This window comes from Osmerus eperlanus, chromosome 10, assembly GCF_963692335.1.
Source record: "Osmerus eperlanus chromosome 10, fOsmEpe2.1, whole genome shotgun sequence".
Classification (NCBI taxonomy): Eukaryota; Metazoa; Chordata; class Actinopteri; order Osmeriformes; family Osmeridae; genus Osmerus; species Osmerus eperlanus.
Genome location: NC_085027.1, coordinates 6,322,253 through 6,347,373, shown reverse-complemented (window position 1 = coordinate 6,347,373; position 25,121 = coordinate 6,322,253). Strand labels below are relative to the sequence as shown.

Here is a 25,121-nt window from a genome sequence, read left to right as displayed (position 1 = left end):
TTTTTTGGGGGGGGGCAAGAGGTGTGGAGATGCCTAGACACCAGAAATGAATCTGCTTTGCCATGTAATTATGACCCTCACTCTCATCTCTTTCCCTCCTCCTCCCCTCCTTGGCCCTCCACCCTTCCCCTCGACCCCAGTCCTCCTCCTGCTGAGCCGCAGGTGGTGGTCATCTTGAGCTGTCCTGCAGCTCTAAGTGTACTGAGAGGAAAACTAGTGGGCTGAGAAGCCTGGGAATAATGTGGGTTTACGTTTCAGACAACACGACCATGCTCACACCCCTACAGGGCACCTTTCACACACACACATACACACACACACACACACATGTACTTACTCACTCTGTCCCTTGCTCAGATCCTCATAGAATGAGCTAATTTTTTCATCTGATTTTCAGGCCCCCCGAAAAAGACACTGGCCTCTCCCTGGGCTAATATAGGTTATTTTCAACCCGTGGAACCACTGTAATTCATCTTCCACTTACTGGGGGGGAAGCTATTTATTGTGATGAGTTGTGCTTTAACACACCACCTTGCTTAACCGATGCAGCGCTGTAACTGACAGGCAGGAATAAGATGGAACATTCAGATTAGCTGCAGTGTCAAATGAATTGTATGCTGTTGGGGCAAACCCCCAGCGCTATAAAACAATCTGTCCTTTATCAGATCTGCTATGGCCACGGTGTGACAGCGAATAGATGAGGCAGTGCTTTGCATGGGCTACCTCTGTTCTGGGCTGCAGCACACCTCGTCTCTGACAGTAGAGACGGCACCTAGAAATACACACATGCACACACACCAACTATTTCACACACACCCATACTGTGTGCACCCGGCACATTTATGTAAGCTCACACTCCCAATCTCACAGACACACAAACCCTCATTTCATGCAAACACCTCACCCTGGGTTTTGGGCTTGATGTAAGATCATCTTGGCATTGTTGGTTGAAGCTCAAATTGGAATTATCCCCCAATCATGTTCATTATATCATCATAGGACTATCAAGGGGCAATATCTTTTTAATCAACAAACATGATTCCCCTTGCACATTTGAAAACCTGAGATTGTGGAAGGATTGGTGAAGGTGTAAGTCTAATCAGAAAAGCATAGCAGCGCATCATATGACCTGTTGTTTTTAGCCCTGGAGCTTGCTTTGTTTTTCCGATGGAAAAAATCTAGAACATATAAATGTGATTGTCTGTGAAATTCAATCCAGCTGTAATATTCCTGTATGAATGTATCATTTTCTGCATCATATTCGTGTTCACCGGCAAATTGCAATTTTTCCTGAAAATTAAAACATTCAGAACATCAATTATCAAATTTGTAATGACAACGCATGCCCGAAGCTAGAATAATGTCTGCAATGCACTTAATAAGAAAACATTCTGTTTAAAAACCTAAGAGCTCCAACAGCAGAGCTTCTTTTTGATGTTGTTGTTTGAGTTTTCTGTGTCTGCTAACTTCAGCGAACAGTGCTGAAGTGTTTCTCCAAAGCCTGATGAAATATTGAATTCTCCCTCAAAGATATTACGCTGCCTATCCCACCTCCCTGTTCCCCACCCACCTGTACAGACTGGGGCCCTTAAATGAAATAGCTTGGAAATCCTTTTATTCCACTGACCCATACGAACTATTGATTTAGAGGAATAGTGCCGAGTACTGACTCTCCCCTTTCATCACTTAATAACACATCTTCCTCTGTGCTGATTAGCACCTAGACCAACAGACAGGCGGACGGAGTAGTCACTAGGGAATTGAACACCAGTACCTAGGAACACACTTGTAAAGCCAATACACACAGGGGTTCTAAGAATAGATCACAGACATTGGCAATCAATGACCGCTAAAATTAAAAGTTTATTTCCTTCCAGTATTTTAGGGGTGCCACAATTCCAGACTTTTCTTCCTATCTTCCTATATAGTTATAACTTTTTTGTTAGAAAACACTTTTTTTCCCTCTCTCTGACTGTCTAACCTGAGTTTTTTTTTTTTTTTGATGGAAATGTTATGATTTTTTGAAAGGCCTTTCAACTGGGCATGAAAGAAAATCTGGATCTTTTGTGAGAGTGGCATTTGTCCCTCTCCTGCCACAAAGGACTTTCCTCATTCTTAAAAGCCATTTAGGGCACCAGAATGGGGAGGCAGGGAGGCAGCTTTTCTGAAATGTCATTGGCACCCAAGGCATCAGTACCCCCTGTACAGGCCGTCTTAGAGGGTCTCTATCGTCTCTCACCCTACCCTCTCAGTTCAGTTTGAGATCTTAGCATTGCCAGGTTAGCATAGCCAGGCTAGCATGTATGCTAACCTGTACGGAATACCTTTCCGTACAGGGAAGGTATTCCTGTAGGGAAATATGTATTATACTGTAAAGGAATGAGCACAGGCACATTAGCATTACCTGTCACTCAGCCCTGTGCCAAATAGTCCTTATTTATTTAACATCTCCATTAGGGGAGTGCTTTCGGGATTTGGAGACCTACAGTGCATTTAGAGTATGTGATTTGTCTGGGATGAAACTTCTGGCGCTCAGTGGGTTTAATTTAAGGTCAACTCCTCATGTGTGTGTGTTTGTGTGTGTCAGCATGTGTGTCACCTTGTGTGTTGCATACCCAAGGCAGGCAGACTTGCTGGCAGGCTTTGTTGGTCCATCCACTGGAACCTTCCACACCAATTGCTTTAGTGGTATTCCAGCGGGGATGTCCTTCTTTTGAAAACACTACTGACCTTTTCTTGCCGTATTCCTCTGCTGGACACGAGATCTGAAAGGCCACACTGCTGAGGATCCTCAACTAGCTTTTCCCCTTTATTGATTTTCATGCCCCGTCTTCCTTTGTGCTTGGCCACTTAATCAACAGACGTCCATCAAAACCTGTGTTATCCTTCGGATGTTAAAGCTTGCCTCATACCACTTTCGGATTTCACAACAAAGGTTTTCAAAAAATAGGCGGAGATTGTGTCGCTCAACTCTTGATTCTGACATGATCAACATAACATGAACTTTAACCCTCTGGGATTTGAAAAGCATTGACGCAACTCACTTTGTAATGAAATGTTGAGCAAGGGTTTCAATCTATTTCATTTTATCATTGGGCCTGTTGAGAATATTGAAAAGGAGACTCTTCTGCAACCCTGAGAAAGCATGTAAATGCCAGAAAAACAGTAACAGGAGCAAATATGAGGACAAAGTATCTCATTAGCCCTCGGGTCCAAAGTCATCCAGTAGGGAACTGCTAACGCCAAGTTTGGAGATTGGCAATTATGAAAACGATCTCATTCCTGTTTATCTGGAAGCCATTGGAAGGCACTTGGGGCGACTCCCAGAGCCATATCAGTGCTCGCTCCGTGACCTTTTCCCTGGTAAAATACATCTTTCTTCTTTTTTTCAAAACATTTGGATCGAGGGGAAATGGAACTAAAAATGTGTGAAAGTGTTGGAAACAGGAGAAGGGCCTCCAACAGTGCTGTTTGTCACCAGCACCTACGTCTCAATAGGGCTGCTGTTTATACAGAGAATACATGAATGATGGCCACCAGGTTTCATATGCCATTAAGGTTAATTAGCAGATGTACAGTCTCTTTTAATCTTCTTAGGCTGTGGAGTTATTAGGCCCGTCCACGACAGAAGGACACCCAGTGGACCAGCTCTGAACACACATTTGAGGTAAAGGTAATGTGTGGCTACAGTAATGAGCTTATGTTCTGTCTCATATTGAGTTAGGGAGGCCAAATGTTTCCTATCACTATCGCCCCACAGACAGGTTTGGTATCCAGACAGGGTTAGATGGCTCTGGTTATCAGCCTTGTTCAGTTGAAACATTGTGCAGAGCAAAAGCCAATGATACAGTTGGGGAATTAGTCATCTGCAATTTCACCCTATTTATAGCGTGTGTGTGTGTGTGTGTGTGTGAGTGTGATGAGGGGGTGGTCTCTCAGTACTGTATATTTTGCCTTGAGCTCCATTTCCACCTTCATCTGTAATTAGCATGGCTCGTTAATGTAGTGCTTTCCTAACGATGCACCTTTTGAAGCACAGCTTTGCTCAATTTGTTTGATCCTATGAACAAAATAAAAGCAAGAAGATGTAGTTTAATATGTGATCTCATTCATTACCTTGAACTGTCTGAAAAGTATTTCATTTGACAAATACAACCTTCGTTAATAATGGAAGATAGCAATTAAACTGAACACTTAAGACAAGTTATGAGCAAACTACTTTATAAAAAGTGGGGCATTGTCACTGTCTGAAATGTTACTTAAAATGTCTGCACATTAATATATTATGTGTTGATCTTAGTATGTTTTTAAGTATATGTGTTTATATTTAATTATTTACTGTAGATAAGAAACATAGATATATATATAATGTACTATTTTGTACATTTGTATGAGCATTGATGATTAACTCAATATGAATATAGTTTCCCCAGTAGTTGATGCCAGAGTACAGCTGACAGTCATATCTCAAGGGATAAGATGACATTACAATTCACAATTAGTTGGGAGTGTACTATCAAAATGCCATAACATCCAAGATGATGGAAACACTCAATAGGAGGCACTTATTTCATGCTGACAGGCGGGTGCAATTATTGTACAACACTACGGGGGATCGTTTTCATAAAGAAGGGCAACCTAACGCTGCCATTCGGAAAGTCGGCTGCACCTCTTCGTCAGAGGCTGAAGGCTTTATGGAGACTAATCTGTCCCATTCTCTCAGTTTGGAAAAAAAAGGTAAGGAATGAATGATAGTCTAACTACACCTGACAGCACGCAAGAAGCCTATGGGCATGGGAATATTTTGCAGCGCATTGAGCCCAGGGTAAATTATGACAGTAATTTAAATACTTGAGCAGATACATGTCTAACATGTTAGACTTGTCTCAAATGAAACCCTGTCATTAGAACCGCAGTATTGAAAGAAGGGTGGACATTATCTGAGCCTACCCAGACCATAAGCAACTGGCTCATTTTCACCCCCATCCTGATGTACCTCAACATTATTTCAGCCACACCATGGAGGATGTCATTAATTCATCACCTGGCCCACGCCACCATAGCAAGTCGTCAGTGAGAAAACCCATAAGCCGGAGGTGTAATAAGACTGTAAGTGGCTGTCATTAATAACAACACACCTTTTCTGACATGAAGGAAGGCGTTTTCAGGACTTGACAGTGGACTGGTGTGAGCGGGTGCTGTCATTAGCGGGTCACCGTTCTCCCAGAGCAGGAGGCCCCTTCCTTGCCTATTAGCTCAAGCAGACGCCGTGAGTCGTCATCGGGCATGTCCATCAATGGACTGACAGCTCGATCGCATGCGAGCTGACCTTACGTGTCCCTGGTGTTCACTTTGGGGGGGGAGCAGACGGGTGGATATTACCACCAGTGCAGACAGACGGCTGGAGATTAATGGCCTAGCAGCCATCGAGCGGAGACAGTCCCCACACACACCGGCTCAGAATTCACTCATTCAATGACACACTAGGCGTAACACGTCGCTGTCAGTACACACAGGCTGGTTAACAAAGGGTCCTTCGTGTAGTATGGCTAAATATTATGCTGACAAACGGTTATGAAGGCAGCATCAATGTATACATCTTTTTTTCATTTGAGATTTTAAGCCATATGTGTCAGACATTTCCCTTTCTCTTTCTTTCTCTCTCTCTCTCTTTCTCTCTCTCTCTCTCTCTCTCTCTCTCTCTCTCTCTCTCTCTCTCTCTCTCTTTGCGTGTGTGTGTGTCTCACGACTCTACAGTGCTTCTCTCCAGCCAGTCATCGTGTTCTACAGAACACTGTCAGAAGTCCATTGTCAGCCAGTGTGGCGGCTCGCCTTCAAAGGGAATCCCATTCAATAACTCTGATCCCCTATTGTGACAGTGCCCTTGTAGCGCACCGACAGACGTGCTCCACTTTAGCAGAGGAGGAGGGGAGCCTCCGTCAGGGAGACCTGCTTTTCACTACTGTACATCAGCCGTGTGAGCCAGCCCAGACATTCTGCCACCGCTGAAAGTCCTGGATAAGGCTCAAAAGAACCCCTCCGCCTCCTGTACCCAATGAACGAGCAAATTCCACGCTGAAGTCACAATAGAGTTGTAGTGTCGGAGAACAACAAAATCAAATTGGGAAATTGAGCAAATGTTAGCCATCCATTGAAATATCCTGTATACCAAAATGTTTTTTTTTTTTGGTAGTGTATTATCGTTAAAAAACAAACATTTGTCATGGTTCACTCATTTCAAATAGATGACCCGGTTCTGGGCAAAACATGTCACGCACACTTGTGCAGGTTATGATGCACAATATGAGTAAAGGGTCTTATATAAGGCCCTCGGTGGGCTGGCTTCACCATCAGCTGCTGTCTGCTGCTCCAGTGTCTACAGCAGAGCCAGTGTGCTACAGATGGCCAGAGAGTGCCCTACCCCCAGGTAAACACTCAGCTGACAGAAGGCCTGAAAGTGCTTGTGAGGCCTGCTGGCAGGATTCCTGCTGACAACCCTCCTCTTTCCCTCCCCCTCCCCATGCACCAGAGCACAGCAGCCTTACCTACTGTACTAAGGGCCTGAACAGGGGGCATGCTGGACTGCTTCCTGTCCTCCTTAGGGAACGGAGCAGAGCAGAGCAAAATAGACCCTCAGGCTCTAGCCCTGGCCTTCTGGTCTTCTCTTTCTGTCTCTCTCTCTCTTACTCTTTCGCTCTCCCTCTATTTTTCTCTCTATCCACACGCACACAACTTGTTCCCGAGAGCACACACAGGGCTAGCCATGTAGCTGTAGTCTATCCACTCAGATATTCCTTAATGGACTCTTTGATCGATTGGTAATGACGCACTGCCAATGCAGGGTCTGCTTAGTGGGAACAGTCGAAGGAGCCATCCGACGCATGTTAACATCTAGATCTCTTTACCTTCCGCTGATGCTAGCCTCTGTAGGTAACATTTGAGAGTGATGTGAACACATAAAACACACGCTCACACACACTACACACACCACATTACACACACACACATACATACATACATACATACATACATACATACATACATACAGTACACATACTGTAAACATGTAGCACATCACACACCAGCACACACACCGAGGCAGCGGTGTCTGGGTGGGAAACACTAATGGATAATGACAGCCTTGACAGCAGGAGACTGAGCTGAGTCACTCTGGACTCGCAAGCAATGAATAAAAGAGAGGGTGCTGCTGTGTGAATACCCGCTTTGCTGATCCCCCCCTGATACCTCGTATTCCCGCCAGTCTCCCAAGGTAGACCCCCTCATTATTGCTCCTCTGAGTGTTTCCGCAGACTGGATTTGGCACTGAAAGATGGGGATGGATGTGTTGGCACAGAGATAATTGTTTTTTATGGTTTGGTTTTTCCTGTTGCTTGATACCATACCGATTCTTAGTGGTTGTTTGAGCTGTTGGATAGTGTCTTGCCCTAAACAGTGCACAATATAACCATCTGGTATGTGAACACACAAAGAACAGTGGAAAACGTTCCCCGTTTCCTTTTTCTCAGTTCATGTCAGAATTGTCTCCCGTCTCCTCTGTGAGTGACAGCTGAACCCATTTTTATCTTTCTCCAACAAGGAGATGGGAGTCTGCAAAAATAGCCTATCATCTTGCAACCAAATGTTTTTTGGTTCTGACACTGACACAGCCATCAGACACGAACAGAACTGGCACACCTGGCATGTTGTTCTGCAGAACCCAGTCTGGCAAGACTCGGTCTGTAGAACCCAGTGTGGCCAGACCCAGTCTGCAGAACCCAGTGTGGCCAGACCCGGTCTGCAGAACCCAGTGTGGCAAGACCCGGTCTGTAGATCCCAGTGTGGCAAGACCCAGTCTGTAGAACCCAGTGTGGCAAGACCCGGTCTGTAGAACCCAGTGTGGCAAGACCCGGTCTGCAGCGAGGCTCCAGCAGCCTGTGTTCCCTCACCTACTCAGATACAAACAGCTCTGATAAAAGGCCAGCTGCCTTGTTTGTACGATGAACCCACTTCTTAGTTTGGCTGGGGTATGGTTGTGAAATCTGCCAAATTGATCTTTTTTTAACCTTTCCTTGACTTGGTGTGGATGTGTGTGATATGTAACTATCAGTGTAATTATTCTGTGTGGGGGGCAGGTGTTGAACAGTCGTAAAGGCAGGCAGGCAGCCATTACAAATCAGGAACAGGCAGATTTCTACCAGGCTGTATTTCCCCCCCTCGTGTTTTAGGTCAGTCTGCACCTTGGCTTATTTTTTGTTTGTGTTTCTTCCTGACAAACTAAGACTCCCAGAGTATGTGTTTCACATTTCTAAATGACACCTCCACCATGGGGACAAGGAGCAAAAGCCACCTGAGGTGCGTGCAAGAGTTATTTCAGGCATTGGGGAGCGTCAGTCAGACAGACAAACAGAGCTGCGCTGCATGCCACACACACAGGCACACACACACACCCTCACGCGCGCATACACAAAAGCACACACAGTTCTCATTAGCAGGAAGCTCTGGAGTAACTGAGTAAATGCTGCTCTGCTCCAGTGCTCAGCCTGTCATCGCTTCAACACACTGGGCAGAGAGAAGAGACAGAAAGAAAAGTGATGTGTGAAAAGCAACAGGAAGGACTAAAAAAGAAGTTAGTTGTGTTCTTATTACCCTCTGTATAAGCCTTATTATCACTGTAGAATGTCAGCATGTGTATTTCAGTGGCTGAGGTGATTGGATTTACTGTAGTGGCGGTGCAGTATTATTGTTCTATCAGTGAGTGATACTGGTGTTGGTGGTGCTGTTGTATTGTGGAGTGTTTCCATTGCATGGGGTGTAGGCAGGCAGGTCCAGAGTACAGGTAGCAGAGCGAAAGGAAATCAACGGTTGAAGGCTCGAGGGCATAGGTGGGCTGCTTTAGAGAAGCTGAGACAGATAAGACACTTGAGGTAAGGAAGGGCGGAATAAAAAGAGCAAAGAGGTAAAGTTACGGCACTGCGGGGAACCTAGGGGGGGAAGAAAGTCTGAGATCGAAAGGGTAGGTAGCAGAGAAAATAGGAGAGGCTTTAGGCTAAGGGGAGCAAACAGGAAAGGACCGCAGGGGGAAGGGTGTGGCGAGGGTGCTGTGGACCCTAGAGGTGAGCCATGAGGCATGCTCGGAATACATTTCTGTGCTCCTCCAACTGCAAGACAAGGGAAAGACAGTCTGGGAGAGCCAAACTCCTCTCTCTCTCCCCTCTCTTTATATCTTCTCCCATTATTCTGTCTTCCGCCCAAACTCATATAGGCAGCTTCCAAGGTCTGGTTCTGACAGCTAATCAATTGTGCCCATGTGTAAGTCGGTGTCAAGGAGCAACACAAGCTTGGGCTGTGTTTCGACTTCTTCCCCCTTAATCCGATCCACCTTCAAAAGTCAGGATTGTTATAGGCGGCATCGCATGGAGAGATAGAATAAATAATATCCCCCTCACCCGAAGTAACCCTTCATACTCTTCCTCCCTGGGGGGGGGGGAGAGGGTGACGAACTTGAACCGTAGTCAGTTGGGGAGTATTGAATCTTCAGACTCCAGGCTAGTTCCTTCACCATTAACTTAGCATTCAGCCACTGTTCCTCCTCTGTGCTCACATGTCTGCCTTCATCAGGCTCTTGTTGTAATCAATGGTCAGGGTGACAAGACACCAAGGAGTATGTGTGTGAGCTCAGAGCTTACTTAAAGCTGAAAGCACTCGGTAAACAGTGACAGAGCCAATTCCACTTCCCAATCTTGCCTCAAATAAGGGTGAACATTGGAGCGCAGACGCTTAACAAAGACACAGTGCAGAACGTCTCAGTAGTAAGAGACACCCCCCAGTGGAGCCCAGACACGGGGTGCACAGAGGCACAGAGCACCTCGGACCTTGATCCCATTCTGGGTCTTTCTCATCTCTCATCATCCTCTTTTTCTAATTCTGGTGGACTAGTAGGGGTGCAAACAACATGTCTCCCAGCAGACCTTTCTGGATCACCTCTCATTTCCAACTGCTCATCAGAGAACTTCTTGAGAGAAAAATACATTTTGTGTTCCGGAGAGCTTTCCACTTTTCGAACTTTCCCCACAACCTCAGGCCCTGCTGTCGGAGCTGTCATCGACAAGGGAGCGTCTCCCGAAACACAGCGCAAGGCTCCCCTTCTCATAGGTCAACTGCTCCCTGGCATTATAATTAGATGCCAGCTGCCAATTAAAGACATTGGTGCATTTCAGGGTAGCATAATTCACTTAACCCGTGGATGACAGTCAACAGGTAACATTTGTTTACACATCGTCGCGTTGGTGAGCTGTCAAACTTCAGACGAGACATCCTACAACAACCTACCTACCTCTACTCACCCCTTCCTGTTTACACTTTGCCGCAACGCACTGTTTCCATGGAAATACTCTTATAGAAATCACCTTACCTGCATTCCTTATGCTTGGTGTACACACTGATAATCGGTGGTGGAATAATGATGAGAGCTGGGATAAGCATCTGGGATGGATCAAAGCATGAGAGCAAAGCATTCGGAAAACAATTCTGAAGCCTTAATTGAGTCATCTGTCGCGTAATAAATAGACCTTCTCGGCATTCACACGTCTTACAGAAGATGGATGCGGCTTAATATGCTTTGCTCGTAACTGCAGGAGGGGAGTACAAGCCAAACCATGTGTTATTTATGTTGTATGGTACAGAACAGCACACTGATTAATGCAATGAGGTTATAGCCTATATTTTCTATGCTATCTTGAATTTTGCATATGAAAGCCGTATCGCCCCTAATGATTCATGAGGCCTGCAATCTGACCTTCAGATGAGATCAGAGGTTGGAGGAAGCCAAAGCATTGCAGCACCAATATCTATTTTATGTGTTCTTTAATACTTGTGTGTCCCAGAAGAGCTGTTAAAAGGAATTGTGTTTAGAGTCAAATTAGGGAGTGGCCCTGAAGATGTTTGGAGACAGCCTGTTTGGGTCATAAAGCCCATTGTCATTTCTGATGTCCTTGTACTAAATATTCTTACCATGAGAACCTTGATGCAGAGTATTTTGTAGAGCAAATGGCCTTCTTTTTATCTAGAATATTTGATTGAAATGCAACACCCGCAATTCAATTTTACTCTCGCAACCTACCATACACCCTGCTCCTCTCTTCTCTCTAGCAGGGTCCCACCTAACCCTCATCATACACGCAACACAATACATCCTCTCATTTACTGTCCTTTTGATAATTTCATTCAGCCTGAACGATGTCCCCAAAGGTGGGGTCAGTCCCAGATACCTGTAGGCAATCACCCATTTTACAGTTCCTTGTCCAGGCAGCTTACCATCCAACTTCCCTCATCACTCGAGCCCTCGAGCCACAGCTCTCACACATTCAATTCAGGCAGGATTGTAGCAGAAGATTCTGAATGGTGTAACACCTTTTTATCTATTACTGCAACCTGCAACATCAGTGGGCCTGAGCTTACAATCTAATACCTTTCCTCTTCAAGTGATATCCACTATTAAACCACACCTCTGTGCTCATACAGGCCCTGCAGTATTCCCATGCGTAGGAGGGAATGTGTGTGTGCGAGAGAGAGACAGAGAGTGAGTGAGAGAGAGACAGAGAGAGAGAGAGAGAGAGAGAGAGAGAGGGGGGGGGGGGGGGGGGGACGGTGTTTGGAAAGAGTGCAGACTGCAAGTGGGGAAAGGCACACAGATGGAAAGGTAGTCCAGGTCAGAGGCTCTGTGAGCTGAATAACTGATGAAAGGTTAGTGTGGCCCCACACGCAGTGCTACCCCAGGCAGCTAGGGCCTGAGAGGGAGGTCCAGGCTGTGTCTGGTTGGCTCCATGATCTCTCTTCCTCCTCTTCCTCCCCTGGGTAAGAATAGGCATTTAACGAGTCCTTCCCCGTGTGCACAAGGCCACCAATCCTTCATTTAACAAGCTTGTTATTTCAGGTAGTTTTTTGTCCTGCGCTTCTCTTTGGTGGATGTGTCTCTGTGGGCGATAGCAGAGAAGAAGGAGGGAGAAGGAGGGAGGGAGAGGGGAAAGGAAAGGAAAGCTTTGATGTGCGTCTGTATTGGAGAGTCATGCAGGGGTCTTTCAGAGGAAAAAGGCGTTAATGGATCCACTAATGATGTGGTCCTTGCTTTCATGACTCCTACGATAACACAGGGGTCCCGCATGAATATGCATGCTTCTGTGGTTCAAGGAGGATCTTAAGCCTCAAGGTTGGGATTGGAAGAAGTGAAGCGGTAAATGTTACCGCCAGAGCAACACTGAGCACACCGATCTTGTTTTGTTAATAAAACCTTCAACTGGACCTTTACAACACCTTGTAATAATCTATACCACATGTAATCTATACCACACTTAATAACATTTAAGTATAAAGCAAATCCTACTGTACAATGTTTCTACTTTCGGTATTGCTATGTAGTTACATGGTAGTTGACTAAAATGACTAAAGTGTTCAATTTTTGCTTGTGAGAAGAATTTGCTATAAGAATTTTCTCAACCCATGTAAAGCAAAGGTTCATTTTCAACAATTTATCAGTGTTTCCACAGTCTAAAAAATCAATAGCATAAAGACTGCAGAATTGACTGAGTGTGAAATTGCAATCAAATAAAAATAAATACCGTCTTCTGCCAAATACATGGGACAGAGATATATTTGGTTAATACAACTTCCAAGATTATAATAGCAGAAGTTTACACTGTTTATATTGTGGTTTATTTCACAAAATAGTGAAAACACCACTTCTCAAATGGCATTTGTATTCTGCTCAGCAGCATGGGGACATTGTATTCCCAGCGCTGAGGACCAAGCTCCATTTTTTCATTTTAGTCATTTAGCAGACGCTCTTATCCAGAGCGACTTACAGTAAGTACAGGGACATTCTCCCCGAGGCAAGTAGGGTAAAGTGCCTTGCCCAAGGACACAACGTCCTTTGGCGTGGCCGGGAATCGAACCAACAACCTTCTGATTAATAGCCCGACTCCCTAACCGCTCGGCCATCTGATCCCAAGCTGTCTTGTTACAGTTTTTCTCGATTGGTTACACACATTTTCTGAATGCCTACCTCATACTCTCAGAACTCTACACACAAATCAAAAAAACACACACACAATGGGCAAAACCCCTCACTTCTCCTGCTAAATTAATCTTAACATTCAAAACAATGTTATTTAATCTCAAAATTGTATTTTGTTTTCAAATGACAAACACAAACCATCATATGAATAGACATTTATAAGAACCATTTGAACACTGATGTGCTCAATGTAAAACACTATGATGAATGGAAAACACTTCTTCTTCATTCATCATAGTGAGTTAGGCCTTTTTTTGTTCAGTGTTACACTTACTACAGACAGCACATACATAAGTGTGTTGTAAAATATTTGAGAATATTGTTTTTATACTCAGAACACAGAAATACACGGTAACAAATATATTTTACGTATTTTTCCCAGAAAAACAATGTACACAGTGTACATCCCAACCAACACAAAGTTGCACATACAGTGGTCTACATACAAAACAACAGAATCATTTACTGTATAGTGTATACAGTTACATTATTATTATTTTTCTTTGTATTTGCCGTAATGTTATGGCGTTATTTTCTAGGACCATGTTCATGATTTCAGTTTCCTGTTCAGGAGACAGAAGACGTTCCCGACCACCTTGTGTTGGTAATCTTTCAGTTCTGCCAAACAAATAGTAAAATACTGTAAATACTGTGTAGGAATACAAAGTAGGAATACATTTTCCAAATACTTGAAACATACTTTATTTACCTCATCAGAGATTATCGTCCTCTTACTCTCACTCCTCTGGCTCTGCCTCTGTTTCCAATGTTGGCATCCATTGCTCCAAAACAGAAGAGGTCACCTGTTGCCCTTTTATGCTAAAGCTCTGATTGCTAATTGTAAAACTGCGTGACAGGTGTTTGTCCATGCGATGAGTCAGTGTAGGTATTTGAATGGCAGTGTGTTCCTTGTGAAAACAAAAGATTTTCTTCATGAAAATTGTGCCAAATGCAGAGAATTGTGTGTAGTGTTTTGAAAAAAGTGTGTTTTAGAACTGCAATTTTTTGTGTAAAGCAGGAATTGTGCTTGTAGTTTAGCAGAATTGGTTCATGGGGTTGGTGCATGAGTTACATGTTGTGGTCATTGTGTCTCAAGTACCAGTATTTGTGTGTAAACAATACTATCACATAATGTCTAATATGTTTCCAGATATAACATCTAATCTGATATATAGAATCTGTAACCTAAACATACTACTTATAAATTGATGTTGATTTAGTCACTATTTGTAAATACTGTAAAATACTTATATGCTCTTTATTTACCTTACCCGTATTAGTTTGTCCCAGAACTGCAAATATCAAATCAAAAGCACCTCTCAAATGATTTCTGATAAATTATCTCGATGGACTAATAGACTTGATGGTTTTGATGATGACTTGAGGGATGGTGAACAACATCAGAGACACCACAACCCCCTGACAAAAAACACTACTTAGCAGGAAGTAATTAGAGCTGAGATTTCAATTAGCAACTTGATGGGGTTCCTGGATCAATAGTAAAGCATGTATCGTTGATCAGATAGCCCAAGCTACAAGAGCTTACCACAACACTCTAGTGGAGATCCAATAATGTGTGTTGTTGTCACTGTGCGTTATTGTATCTGTGTGTGTGCGCAGCCAGCCTTGTTTCCGTGCTGAAGCAGTGTTGGCCCAGTGATGACATGTTGAGTCCTGTTAAATATTAATGTGTTTTACATGGGCCAATGTAAACTGACATCAGAGATTCGAACAAGAGCCATCATTTGGACCATGGTAGCAAAGCGCTCCAGAGCCCTAAACAAGATTAGAAAATGTCAAACGCGTTTGCGGTCCCTATCACCTCCATCAGTCTAGCTCTTCCAACTCATACTGGTGTGTAGAGAGAGACAGGCTGATTGTATTTCCTCAGACTGGTGTCCATAGAGAGACAGAGAGAGACAGAGAGAGAGAGAGAGAGAGAGAGAGAGAGAGAGAGAGAGAGAGAGAGACGGGCTGCTTCTAACGCCTCAGACTGGTGTATGTGGAGAGAAACAGGTCTCCTCAGATGGCTGTCTAGAGAGAGAGACAGGCTCATTCTGTCTCCTCAGACGTCAGATGGTTGTCTAGAGAGAGAGACAGGATGATTTTAAATCCAGACACGAAGAAGAGACCTCATCAGCACATGCTAATACAAAACAGCATTGTATCTGTCTGTGTGCTGGTCCCCCGGCCCCCCATTCAACACGCACGCCCTCTGAATAGCAACACACACAGTACTGGACCACCCTCAAGTGTTATACACACGCTGCCTATCTCATCACTTAAGAAAGGGCAACGGCCGCGTATGGGTCCCCCTTGCAATCCCACCCACCATTCATCTCATCATCCCTCCCTCCCTCCCTCTCTCTGTCTCTCTCACTCTCCCTCCCTCTTCCTCTCCCTCTCTCCCTCTCTCTCTCCCTTCCTCCCTTCATCCCTCCATTCCTCCTTTCCTCCATCCCTTCCACCCTCCCCAGGTTCCGATCACTTCCAGGCTCAGATTGGAAGTGACAGGCCACTCAGACAGAGGTGTCCCCGCACTCCCATCAGCCAGCATGCGGCCACTGAGCCAGCCTGTCGCCCTGATTACACATCAGCTGTACGGGGTGCGACAGGAATGGGGTGGGGTTGCAAAGGGAGGGGGTGGAGGTGGGGGGCGGCGGCAAGCTGGGAAATAGGCGATGTCCAGCTCGAGACACCGACAACGCACTTAACACATCGCTGTCGTGCACCTGCTACAGCTGCCAATACGCACACGACCTGTCCCTCAACCTCTCTCTCTCTCTCTCTCTCTCTCTCTCTCTCTCTCTCTCTCTCTCTCTCTCTCTCTCTCTCTCTCTCTCTCTCTCTATGCTCGGCAGCCACAAAACCAATCTCTCTGGTCTGTCGTTCTGCCGCCTCCCCCCCCACCTCGCCCCTCCCCCAACCAACCACGCACACATGGAAACCCCGAGCAAACTGTTCACTCTCTCACTCAATCTCTGCAACTGGTCCCACAACTCATTATCCAACTTTTGATGGTGGTGGAGTCTCATTATGCAGACAGATAGGGCTACCTGAGTCATGCCTGTGTGGAGGAGAGGTGTCTTCTCAGCAGCCAGCCAGCTGTCTGACACTACGGCACAAGGATAGGGCTGAATTATCAGGGCTTGATGCATCAACGGGCTGCCTCCAGCTCTTTATACAAGTGCTAACAAAGCATGTTGTCGTGTTTCCTTAAGTGTTGTCTTTTATTTTACTCTCTCTTTCTCACTTTCTGTCTCTCTCTCCCTTGTTCTTCTCTGCAGGTGTGAATCTCAGAAGTCCTCCCCGTCAGTCCAAAGAGGTTTGAATTTGTTTTACTCATTTTCCCTAAGCAGAAAGGAGGTAAATAGAAAGAAAGCGTGAGGGAGATAAGATAGATATACACAGAGTGAGAAATAGAGAGATAGAGTAATAGCTTTGTTATCTATTACAACATTCAACATGGATGTCAGTCCCGATTCTCTCCCTGCCACAACAGCTGTGTTTAATGTCTGACCTCACACTAGTCAGCCTGGAGAAGCCCGGACCAGGGCTCTCTGTCAGGGGACAAAGTCTGGGGATGAATCCCTCTATGGCGATCAGAGATGGAGCTGTTGCTACTCAGTCCTACCAGGCTCACATACAGGGGAATAGAGTCTCACAGTGGGAGGCTGCAGAGGGAGGACGGGAGTCTGGTTAGAGATGTCAGGCACGCTTTTCCTCTGCATTCTCTCTCCTCCCTCTGTTTCTTCTCTCCCCCTGACCTTCATTTTCTCTCATCTCCGCTGTGATCATCAATAGGGATGAGGAGAGTTTATATTAGTGAGAGCCCCCCGCACGTGGGCAGGTGGGCACCTGGTCCGCCGGCGAGGCTGTCAGGGAAAAAACACTCCCTTCCTCCTCCCGTCCTCCTCCACCTATCTCCTGGGACAGATCTAGAAATCAGAGAGAGATTAGATGAGTTTTTCAGCAATCCTATCACCTGATTCATTGCATATTAAAATTGTACGTCCAGCCCATTGTCTTTATAGCACTATAACGGCATTTAATTGAAATAAAATGTCAGAATGCATGATAGCTATGGTAATAAGGCAATAGATGATTCTAATTTAGATTTCCCATTAGGTGTTTATAAGACATTTATATGACATTAGGGCTCAGTTTATTGTTCGGTCATGCACCGTGTGACATTTCTACCAGTGATTTGAAGGAGAGTCAGAACGTAATGTAACAGCACCATGAAGTGGTGAAATCTGGATACTGCAGAAATCTCAGGAACTCACCAGGGTCTTGTTTATTCAGTTTCATAGATAATAGAAGCAATTAAGATCCGAATGTAGAATACTGAGAGAAATAGACTCGGCTTAATGAAGAAAAACAATATAACTATATAATTAATTTAATATATTAACAACTGTCATCAACACTTTATTTTATAATTCTCAGGAGACCTGGCGCAGAATAGCTGTGGTCCAGGAAGCACGTCGGAGGCTGGTCAAGCAGGTGTGCGCCAAGTTCAAGAGCAGCATGGACCGAACCATCATGCAGCACCACGTGTCTCGCATCTATGTGGAGGACAACTACAAGATTCTGTTCTGCGAGGTTCCCAAGGCCGGCTGTACCAACTGGAAGAGGATCCTGCTAGTGCTAGACGGCCTGGCCTCCTCCACGCAGATCCACCACGAGAAAGTCCACAACAGTGTTCTAAGGACACTCAACACCTTCCAACAGAAGGACATCACCAAGCGTCTCCAGACCTACACCAAGATGCTGGTTGTCCGCGAGCCCCTCCAGAGGCTGGTGTCAGCCTACAGGGACAAGTTTGAGAACCCGAACGTGTACTACCACCCCAGGTTTGGGATCCCGATCATCTCCAAATACAGGGCGAATGCCTCCAAGGAGGCCCTGATGACAGGGCATGGGGTCACCTTCCAGGAGTTTATTCAGTACCTGCTAGATGTGTATCGGCCCGTGGGTATGGACATCCACTGGGAGTCCGTCAATCAGCTCTGTCACCCCTGCCTGCTGGATTATGACTTCATCGGCAAGTTTGAAAACATTGAAGAGGAAGCTGACTTTCTGCTCAGGATGATGGGCGCCCCGGGCAACCTCACCCTCCCCACTTTTAAAGACAAGAACCCTGACGATGAGAGAACTTCCATGCACGTAACACATCAGTATTTTGCTCAGATTAATGCTTCAGACATTCAGAGGGTCTACGACTACTATTATATGGATTACTTGATGTTTAATTTCTCCAAACCTTATAAAGATTTATATTGATTGTCTTCGAGATCCCCATATCTTGGTTTGAAATCTTTCCCACTTGTTCATAAATGAGCTGTGTACAGTAAAAGACAAATCCTTTTAAACATATTATTGTATGTCATGTATTGTTATGTTAGACACTTTAAAAACAGAAAACAGCAATGTCTTGGACAGACATTTTTACAGATAACCATTCCTCTTTGCACTTAGCACCAACATTTATTGCCAAAAATTAACTTTGCAAGCGATCTCACACAGCATAGTCGGTGTTGTAAAGGAAAACTTTGATGGTTTAAAATGTGGTGCCCACGATCTGCATCTGTTTTGCACTCAGAGTAGCTTTTTTATTTACCTCTTTAACATTTATGTTTGGTTACAGAGTCAGTCTTAGCTACTGTTCTACAAAGTGTTGTGCCAAGCTATGAGAATGGCCCATTTACCAGCACCTGGCTGGCCCACTGATTACCACCATGCTCCCAATCTTTCTGACACACATACTGCACTCACACACATCCCTTCAGAACACATTCTTAACACTGTCGTGGGAGATGTATTCTGACACTGATATTTAAAAACTGTACAAAGGGCATTAAGATGACTATATCTATTTTTCTATGTATTTTTCAGTAGCTATATTTCGGTGATTCTTTGTGGACTTTTTTTCTTTTCTGATGTCATTGATTGTTCTTATAGTGATGCGGTGGTAAGTGTAGAATAACTGCTAATGCTACTGACACTCCTTCTAGTTCCACATTACCGTAGGACCTGTAGAAATTAGCTGTACACTGGTTAGTGTGGAATCGGCACAAAAAAACTATTGCCCATTATCCCCCCTGTGGTAAGACTGCTGTGCTGGAGACAGCAGTGGGCTGACACTAGTTCTGACACAAGCTCTTCTCCTGATGCTGTCACTAACAGAGAGCAGCCTCTCCTCTTTATCAGGGTGTATATCTGAGATGGAGAGAGTGAGAAAGATAAAGAGAGAATACAGAGAGGACCTGGACGTCTGCTATGATTTTCTTTCATTGTTGTGTGCACAGCTTTGTGAAGCAGCTCTGTGATACAGAACACACGCACACACAGAGAGATAGAGCAGAAGAAGGGCAGAGTGCATACAGTCTGTGTGGACAGCTGTGAGATATATCATCTCCACAGGGTCACATCATCCAGAGTCAAGCCCGTTTTACAGACAACTACTTTAGGATAGTAGAGAGCAGTTCATATATAGTAGGAAAATCTACTGTTAATGGGGGAGAAAGGGGGGGGGGGTGAACTTGATATAATCAATGTCTTCTTTCATCAGCAATAAGGAAGACAGGTGAACTCTACCCCAGGAGAGCAGTAAAACCCTAGGTGTCATCTGTAATCAAGATTCCAACAAAAAAAATGTAATGATGGAACAATATTGGAATAATAATTACAGACTTACTAATCATGTTACTCTTTTATTTAACAAAAGAGTAGCGGTTCTGGTGTTGTACAAATTACAGTTTTTATGAAACAAAGGTGAGGAAGGAAAAGGTATAAACCTTCAATTATGAACCAATAACAAAGAAACTGCACATTATCCAAAAATCCATTTACACAGTATGTTCAGATTTTCCTATATTTTTTACATAATAAAGAGTAAACATATATATGATGGCAAATATATACAATTATATCAATGTAGAGTACAAGAATCTATGTGTTGTTCTAATGGTGGTCTGATTCTTTGTAGGTACCCAAACTTTGGTCCAAAGCTTATAGCATAATATTGGTGTTCTAGGTTTATTGTGGTTTATGGAAACTATGATATGGGAGTATGGATACTTTTATATATGGAGATATAGCAAAACTATTTACGGTAACAAGTGAATGTATTACTGTTTTATCATTGGTGCGAAAGTGTGTAAATGGTTTAAAGCCCTTTGCCTTATTTTACACTGTCAATTAGATGGCGTATTTCAGGAAGACTCTCCAGCTGTTCTCTCTATGCTGAGTGTCTACTAATAAATTGTCTTTAGCAAATTGACCAAGTCTCGTTTTCATGTATCGCACTTCACAACAGCTTATGGGTGATTGGGTACTCCCTGTCTAAAATGTACCTCGGGAAGGTAAGGAAAATAATATATGATGGGCCTGTTCATAGATGATACGGCTCATGGGGTTGGTGAGAGCATGCTGTTGGTGAACGGACATTGTATGGAGTTTGGAACTGTATTTCTGTCTGTAAGTGTGTGTGTACGTGTGTGTGTCTGTTGTCAGGGGATTGTCTCATCTTAACTTGATCAATATGTAGAGTTGAACATTTGTGCTTTACACAAGTGCTTTGGGCTAATTTCCACAACAGCCTGTGTATTAGTCATGAGAAGACTAGGAAGTAAAAATTCTGTTTAAATTCCCTCCGAAAACAAAAGCCATCCATCTACCTCATTAGTGAGAGGAAACTCCTGACACACAGCGGAGGGAACTTCTTTGCTCTCTTTGCTTGAGGGCACAAAACGGGAGGCTGCAAGTGAATGCATCTGATAAACACTCTCTTCTGTGTCAGAGACAACTGTAAAAGGAAATTTTCAAGCACAAAATAAAGTTTATTTCCAACTAATATTAGGTAGCCCCACAGCTAAATGTTGTCTGGTTTTTCTGTAAGGGTAACATTAACATGGCTATTTCTGTTCTAAAGTAACAATATCTGCTGATGAGTTGCAGTAGCACATGCTCACAAATGCACATGCATGTACACTCTTTCTCTCTATGTCCTTTTTTCTCTCAAAACAGATGTTTCTCTCTTTATCTAGGTCTCACTCTCTCTCTCACACACACACACACACATCACTGGCAAAGCGATTGACATAGCAGAGGCGTGACATCCTGATTCACGGCTCCTTGGGTACCATTTATTAACACAACAAATGATTGCCTCTCACTTTTCAAGTCAATGAGCTGCATTCAGAAAACATCTATCCAAATAATATTTCATCAGAGGTTGATGATTTGGGTGAGCTCCTCTGATTCATATACACGCCAAGGTCATTTTCTCAGTTTCGCATGAATTCCTTGTTTGTTTTGACAACGTGTTGGAACACACTTGTGACGTGTGCCCTGCCTTGAAATATCTGGGCAGAAAGCTCATTAAAATGATTTGCCCGAGTTGCTTTAATAACGGTTCAGAGAAAAAATTAGCTGGAAAGATCTTCGCAGCTTATTTAGGAGATACAAGATAACCCCCAATTTCTACAGATGGTTCTGTTTGGTCTGGACACCAGCCTGGTCTAGCATTTGGCAGGAAAAGGACATGGATCTGGCTGATACTAGACGGGGAACTGTTTTAATTAAAAGATGATATTTAATCTTGAACTCTGTTCCACTTCTGTTGATGTCCGTTGTGCTGCAGCCCTCCCTGATCTGAGTCCATGATCCCTGCAACCAATATCAACCATCAGCTTTCCAAAGCTTTCTTCCAAAGGGATGTTTTCAAGGCAACCACAGGGAGGCAGCACATGATCAAATAAAATACAAAGATTTTCATAGACCATAATGACGCCTGAAGCTACACTCAGTTATTTGAAAATAATAAGTGAAAAATGTCCCTATTGCAAACATTAACAATTTGTCAATACAGGTTAATAATAGTACCGATATATGGTTTAATACAATATATTTTTTCTAATGCCCTATTATTTGGTAGTGCAGAACATTGCACACATGCTCTCCCTCAAACAGTTTAGTCACATTCTGCATACACCTCTTTCACTTAGAAAACACTGTCAAATGTATCGCCAAAGTTAAAATTTGGTCTGAAAGGTCCATAAAATACATGTAGGCCTTTTCTAAATTTTTAATTAAGCTATATGCTGTCATTGACATAAATTATGCAACGGCTTTAATGAACTTGAATCAATATACACAGGATCTATAATTAAGCTAGTCACGCAAGCTGGTGGGCGAAGAGTGGTCTAACCTTCAGGCTATCTGTGTCTCTCCACAGGCCTGATACAGCTTGTTTTTGGATCTTTGCGCCATTTGGGTGATAAAATGATACTCCTGCTTGCCTTTTAATATCAAGGGATCGGTAGGTTTTCCCCTAATGAAGACATTTTACAGATGTATTTTTAATGTAAAAGCAAATTTGGTCTAAGTGGAACATCTGTGCTGTGATTGGGATGGCCAAAGACTAATGGGAAGTGTTTTCAGATGAGACTGTTTAGAGACGAAGAGAGGACAAAGGCAATTTATTGCCAGATACAAGAGGAAATGTAACAGTTGGTGCTGGTGACATTCAGAGCCTTATCTTTGCCAAGGTCCCCTTTCCCTTGCCAAGGTATGCAATACAGCTTTTGTGGGGATAACTTACACAGACAGAAAGATTAATATTCTGGCACGGTAATGGAAATGACAATGATACTTACTGCAACACGTTACCAATCGTCTTTCACTTTGTTACATGTCACAAGCTAAACTATAAAACAGGTCGGGATCACATTCTGTGGTACTATGAACCCAGCAGGATTCCTTTTCCTCTCCACGCAAACCCTTGATTTGTTGCATTCTAATCATGCTGCATTGCAGATCAGAGTTAGCTTCAATCTCTCAGGGAAAAAAACTGCAATTACTGTATCAGAATCATGCGCACGGCTTGCTGAAAAGCACTTACAGCACTCCCTTTGAGATAGATGTTTCACTCGGGTTCCCTTTGTCCTGTTGCTCACTGCCTCCTAGCCTTCCTTAAATAGATCCAACCCACCTACCCCTCACCCCCCCCACTCCCCCCCCAACAACCTCCCTGAATCTTTTCAAGAAAAGACACGAGCACTGGATGAATCACCTCCGTTCCCACCGTGTTGCGAGCTGTCTATCTACCCCATCAACCAGAGAGAGCGATGGGAGTGACAGAAACGACACCTGGCCCTGAACCACTGCTGAGGCAATGGGGGGGGGGGGGGGGGGAGAAAAAAGAGTGGGGGCGCCGCATTGCCTGATGGGAGAATCGCACGAGGAGGCAACAAACGGACTGAGACTATCACTTATAGTGACAGGCCAGAAGGTGCGGTGCTATTAGCAGACTGCAGGGTAGGCCCAGAGCAGGGCCCGTCCCACCAACGATGGATGGGCTTCTATTGGGGGACTAAATTAATACTGGGAGTGTAGTGAATTGCTTTTGGAACAGCCTCCTCCTAAGGAGCTAATCAGACAGGAGTTATCTGAGAGTGCCTGTAGGCTGGCTGTCTGGGGTCCGCGGCTCCGACCGCCTGACAGAGGCCAGGTGCACCACACGGACACACACAGCAGCTCATTGGGGGCCAGGACACAGAGATGGAGAGATGCTCCTTCTAAGACGGTCCCAATAGAGCCTTTAGCGAGGGAAAGTGGTATGGGATGTTGATAAGCCTTCCACTGGTGATAGGATGGATGCTAGCTGCACTCCTGACTTTACAAACAGCCACCATGAACCGGATCTGGCATGTGATGACCCCACAATACAATATCTCTCTGTCTTTCTCTCTCTGTCTCTCTCTCTGTGTGTCTCTCTCTGTCTCTCTGTGTGTGTCTCTCTCTCTCAGCTGACTGTGAAGCGCACAACATCTGGACTTAACCACACATCCAATGCATCTGCAGCCAGAGCCTCCCTTTCCCTGCTTTGCTTGTCTGAACTGGACCCACATTATTCGAAAACTGCTCTATTTCAGAGGCGGGACCTGACGTGATGAGGTCAGCGCTAAGGCTTAGTGGATAGAAGCAATGAGACCCTACATGAGTGAATCACTGGGATGTGCAAGTGAACACACTGTATGGATGCACACACAATGGAAACCCTGGCGTAACTAATGGCCACTTAACGCAAAATGTTACTGAAAGAAAGCTGTGTCCGCAGGGTCTGAGAGGCCCCGATGTCAGGCTGGCGCTGCATCCAAGCTGCCCAGGGAGAGGATACAGCCCCCAGCCAGAGAGGAACTCACCCTCTGGATCACTGCAAACACATTCACTCTGTGATTCACTGCGCAAAGTAGATATATTGCAGACTCACAGGCCCGTGAAAATACACACCATATTCAACCAGATCTCGGGTGTGCTGCGTTGTGCTTTAGTTATAGTGTTGCAGATGCCAATGATATCATACAGGGGGTTATTTGTTAGTTGGGGGGAAAAGCTTTGTCTGAATTAGCGTTGGTCAACATTGATCTTCTCAAAGGGCGAGCATCATGTTCAGTTTACCAACAGCATTCATCCGAAGCACTAATCAAACTAAGCTAAAAGGATTTCAATGTACAGCCACAATGTTGTATTGCAAAAAATAGTATAAAGATTAGCATGGGATGAGCAAGGTATTGTAGATAACTCTTTTGACAATGTTTCCTTAAAACCTTATGTCTCTCTCAAGGCCTTGGCCAAACTTTGTAGGACATGATGACACCCTCCTTTGAGAGGATGAAACAAAAACAACGTTTAACATGTAAAACCACTTTTACCAAGAAAAGTTGGTGGGATTGCATTTTGTGACCACGAAATGTCATCAGCTAGTAGTTCCAGTCCCCATCAGCCAGTCTGCATGGAGCACTCTCCTCTAGCCTAGGGGGCAGGCCACACTAGCACCCTTCCCCCTCTCCTGTCTCCCTCTCTCTCCCTTTCCCTCCCACTCTTTCCCCCTGCCTCACCAGACCCCAGCATCCCCATAGTACCCCCAGGCCCTCAGCTCCCACAGTGTCAGGAAGGCCTCAGTGTTGACAAAGCAGCCGGCCTTCAGAAGACACATCAAACCCAGGCCCCGGTCGCTCTTAGCCTGGGCTCAGCGCTCAACAAA

At 44.5% G+C, this 25,121-nt stretch overlaps 1 protein-coding gene across 2 annotated transcripts in view; it reads left to right on the top strand.

The window, feature by feature from the left end:
• Positions 1–20,354, top strand: part of LOC134028223 (carbohydrate sulfotransferase 8-like) — a 92,023-nt gene extending 71,669 nt beyond the window's left edge. For both annotated transcript variants that reach the window (XM_062471653.1, XM_062471654.1), the window contains exons 4-5: positions 16,357–16,394; positions 17,519–20,354. In XM_062471653.1, coding sequence (XP_062327637.1) covers positions 16,357–16,394; positions 17,519–18,355 — 875 coding nt within the window. In that variant the 3' untranslated portion in view covers positions 18,356–20,354. The remainder of the gene's footprint in view (positions 1–16,356; positions 16,395–17,518) is intronic.
• Positions 20,355–25,121: the final 4,767 nt, after the last annotated feature.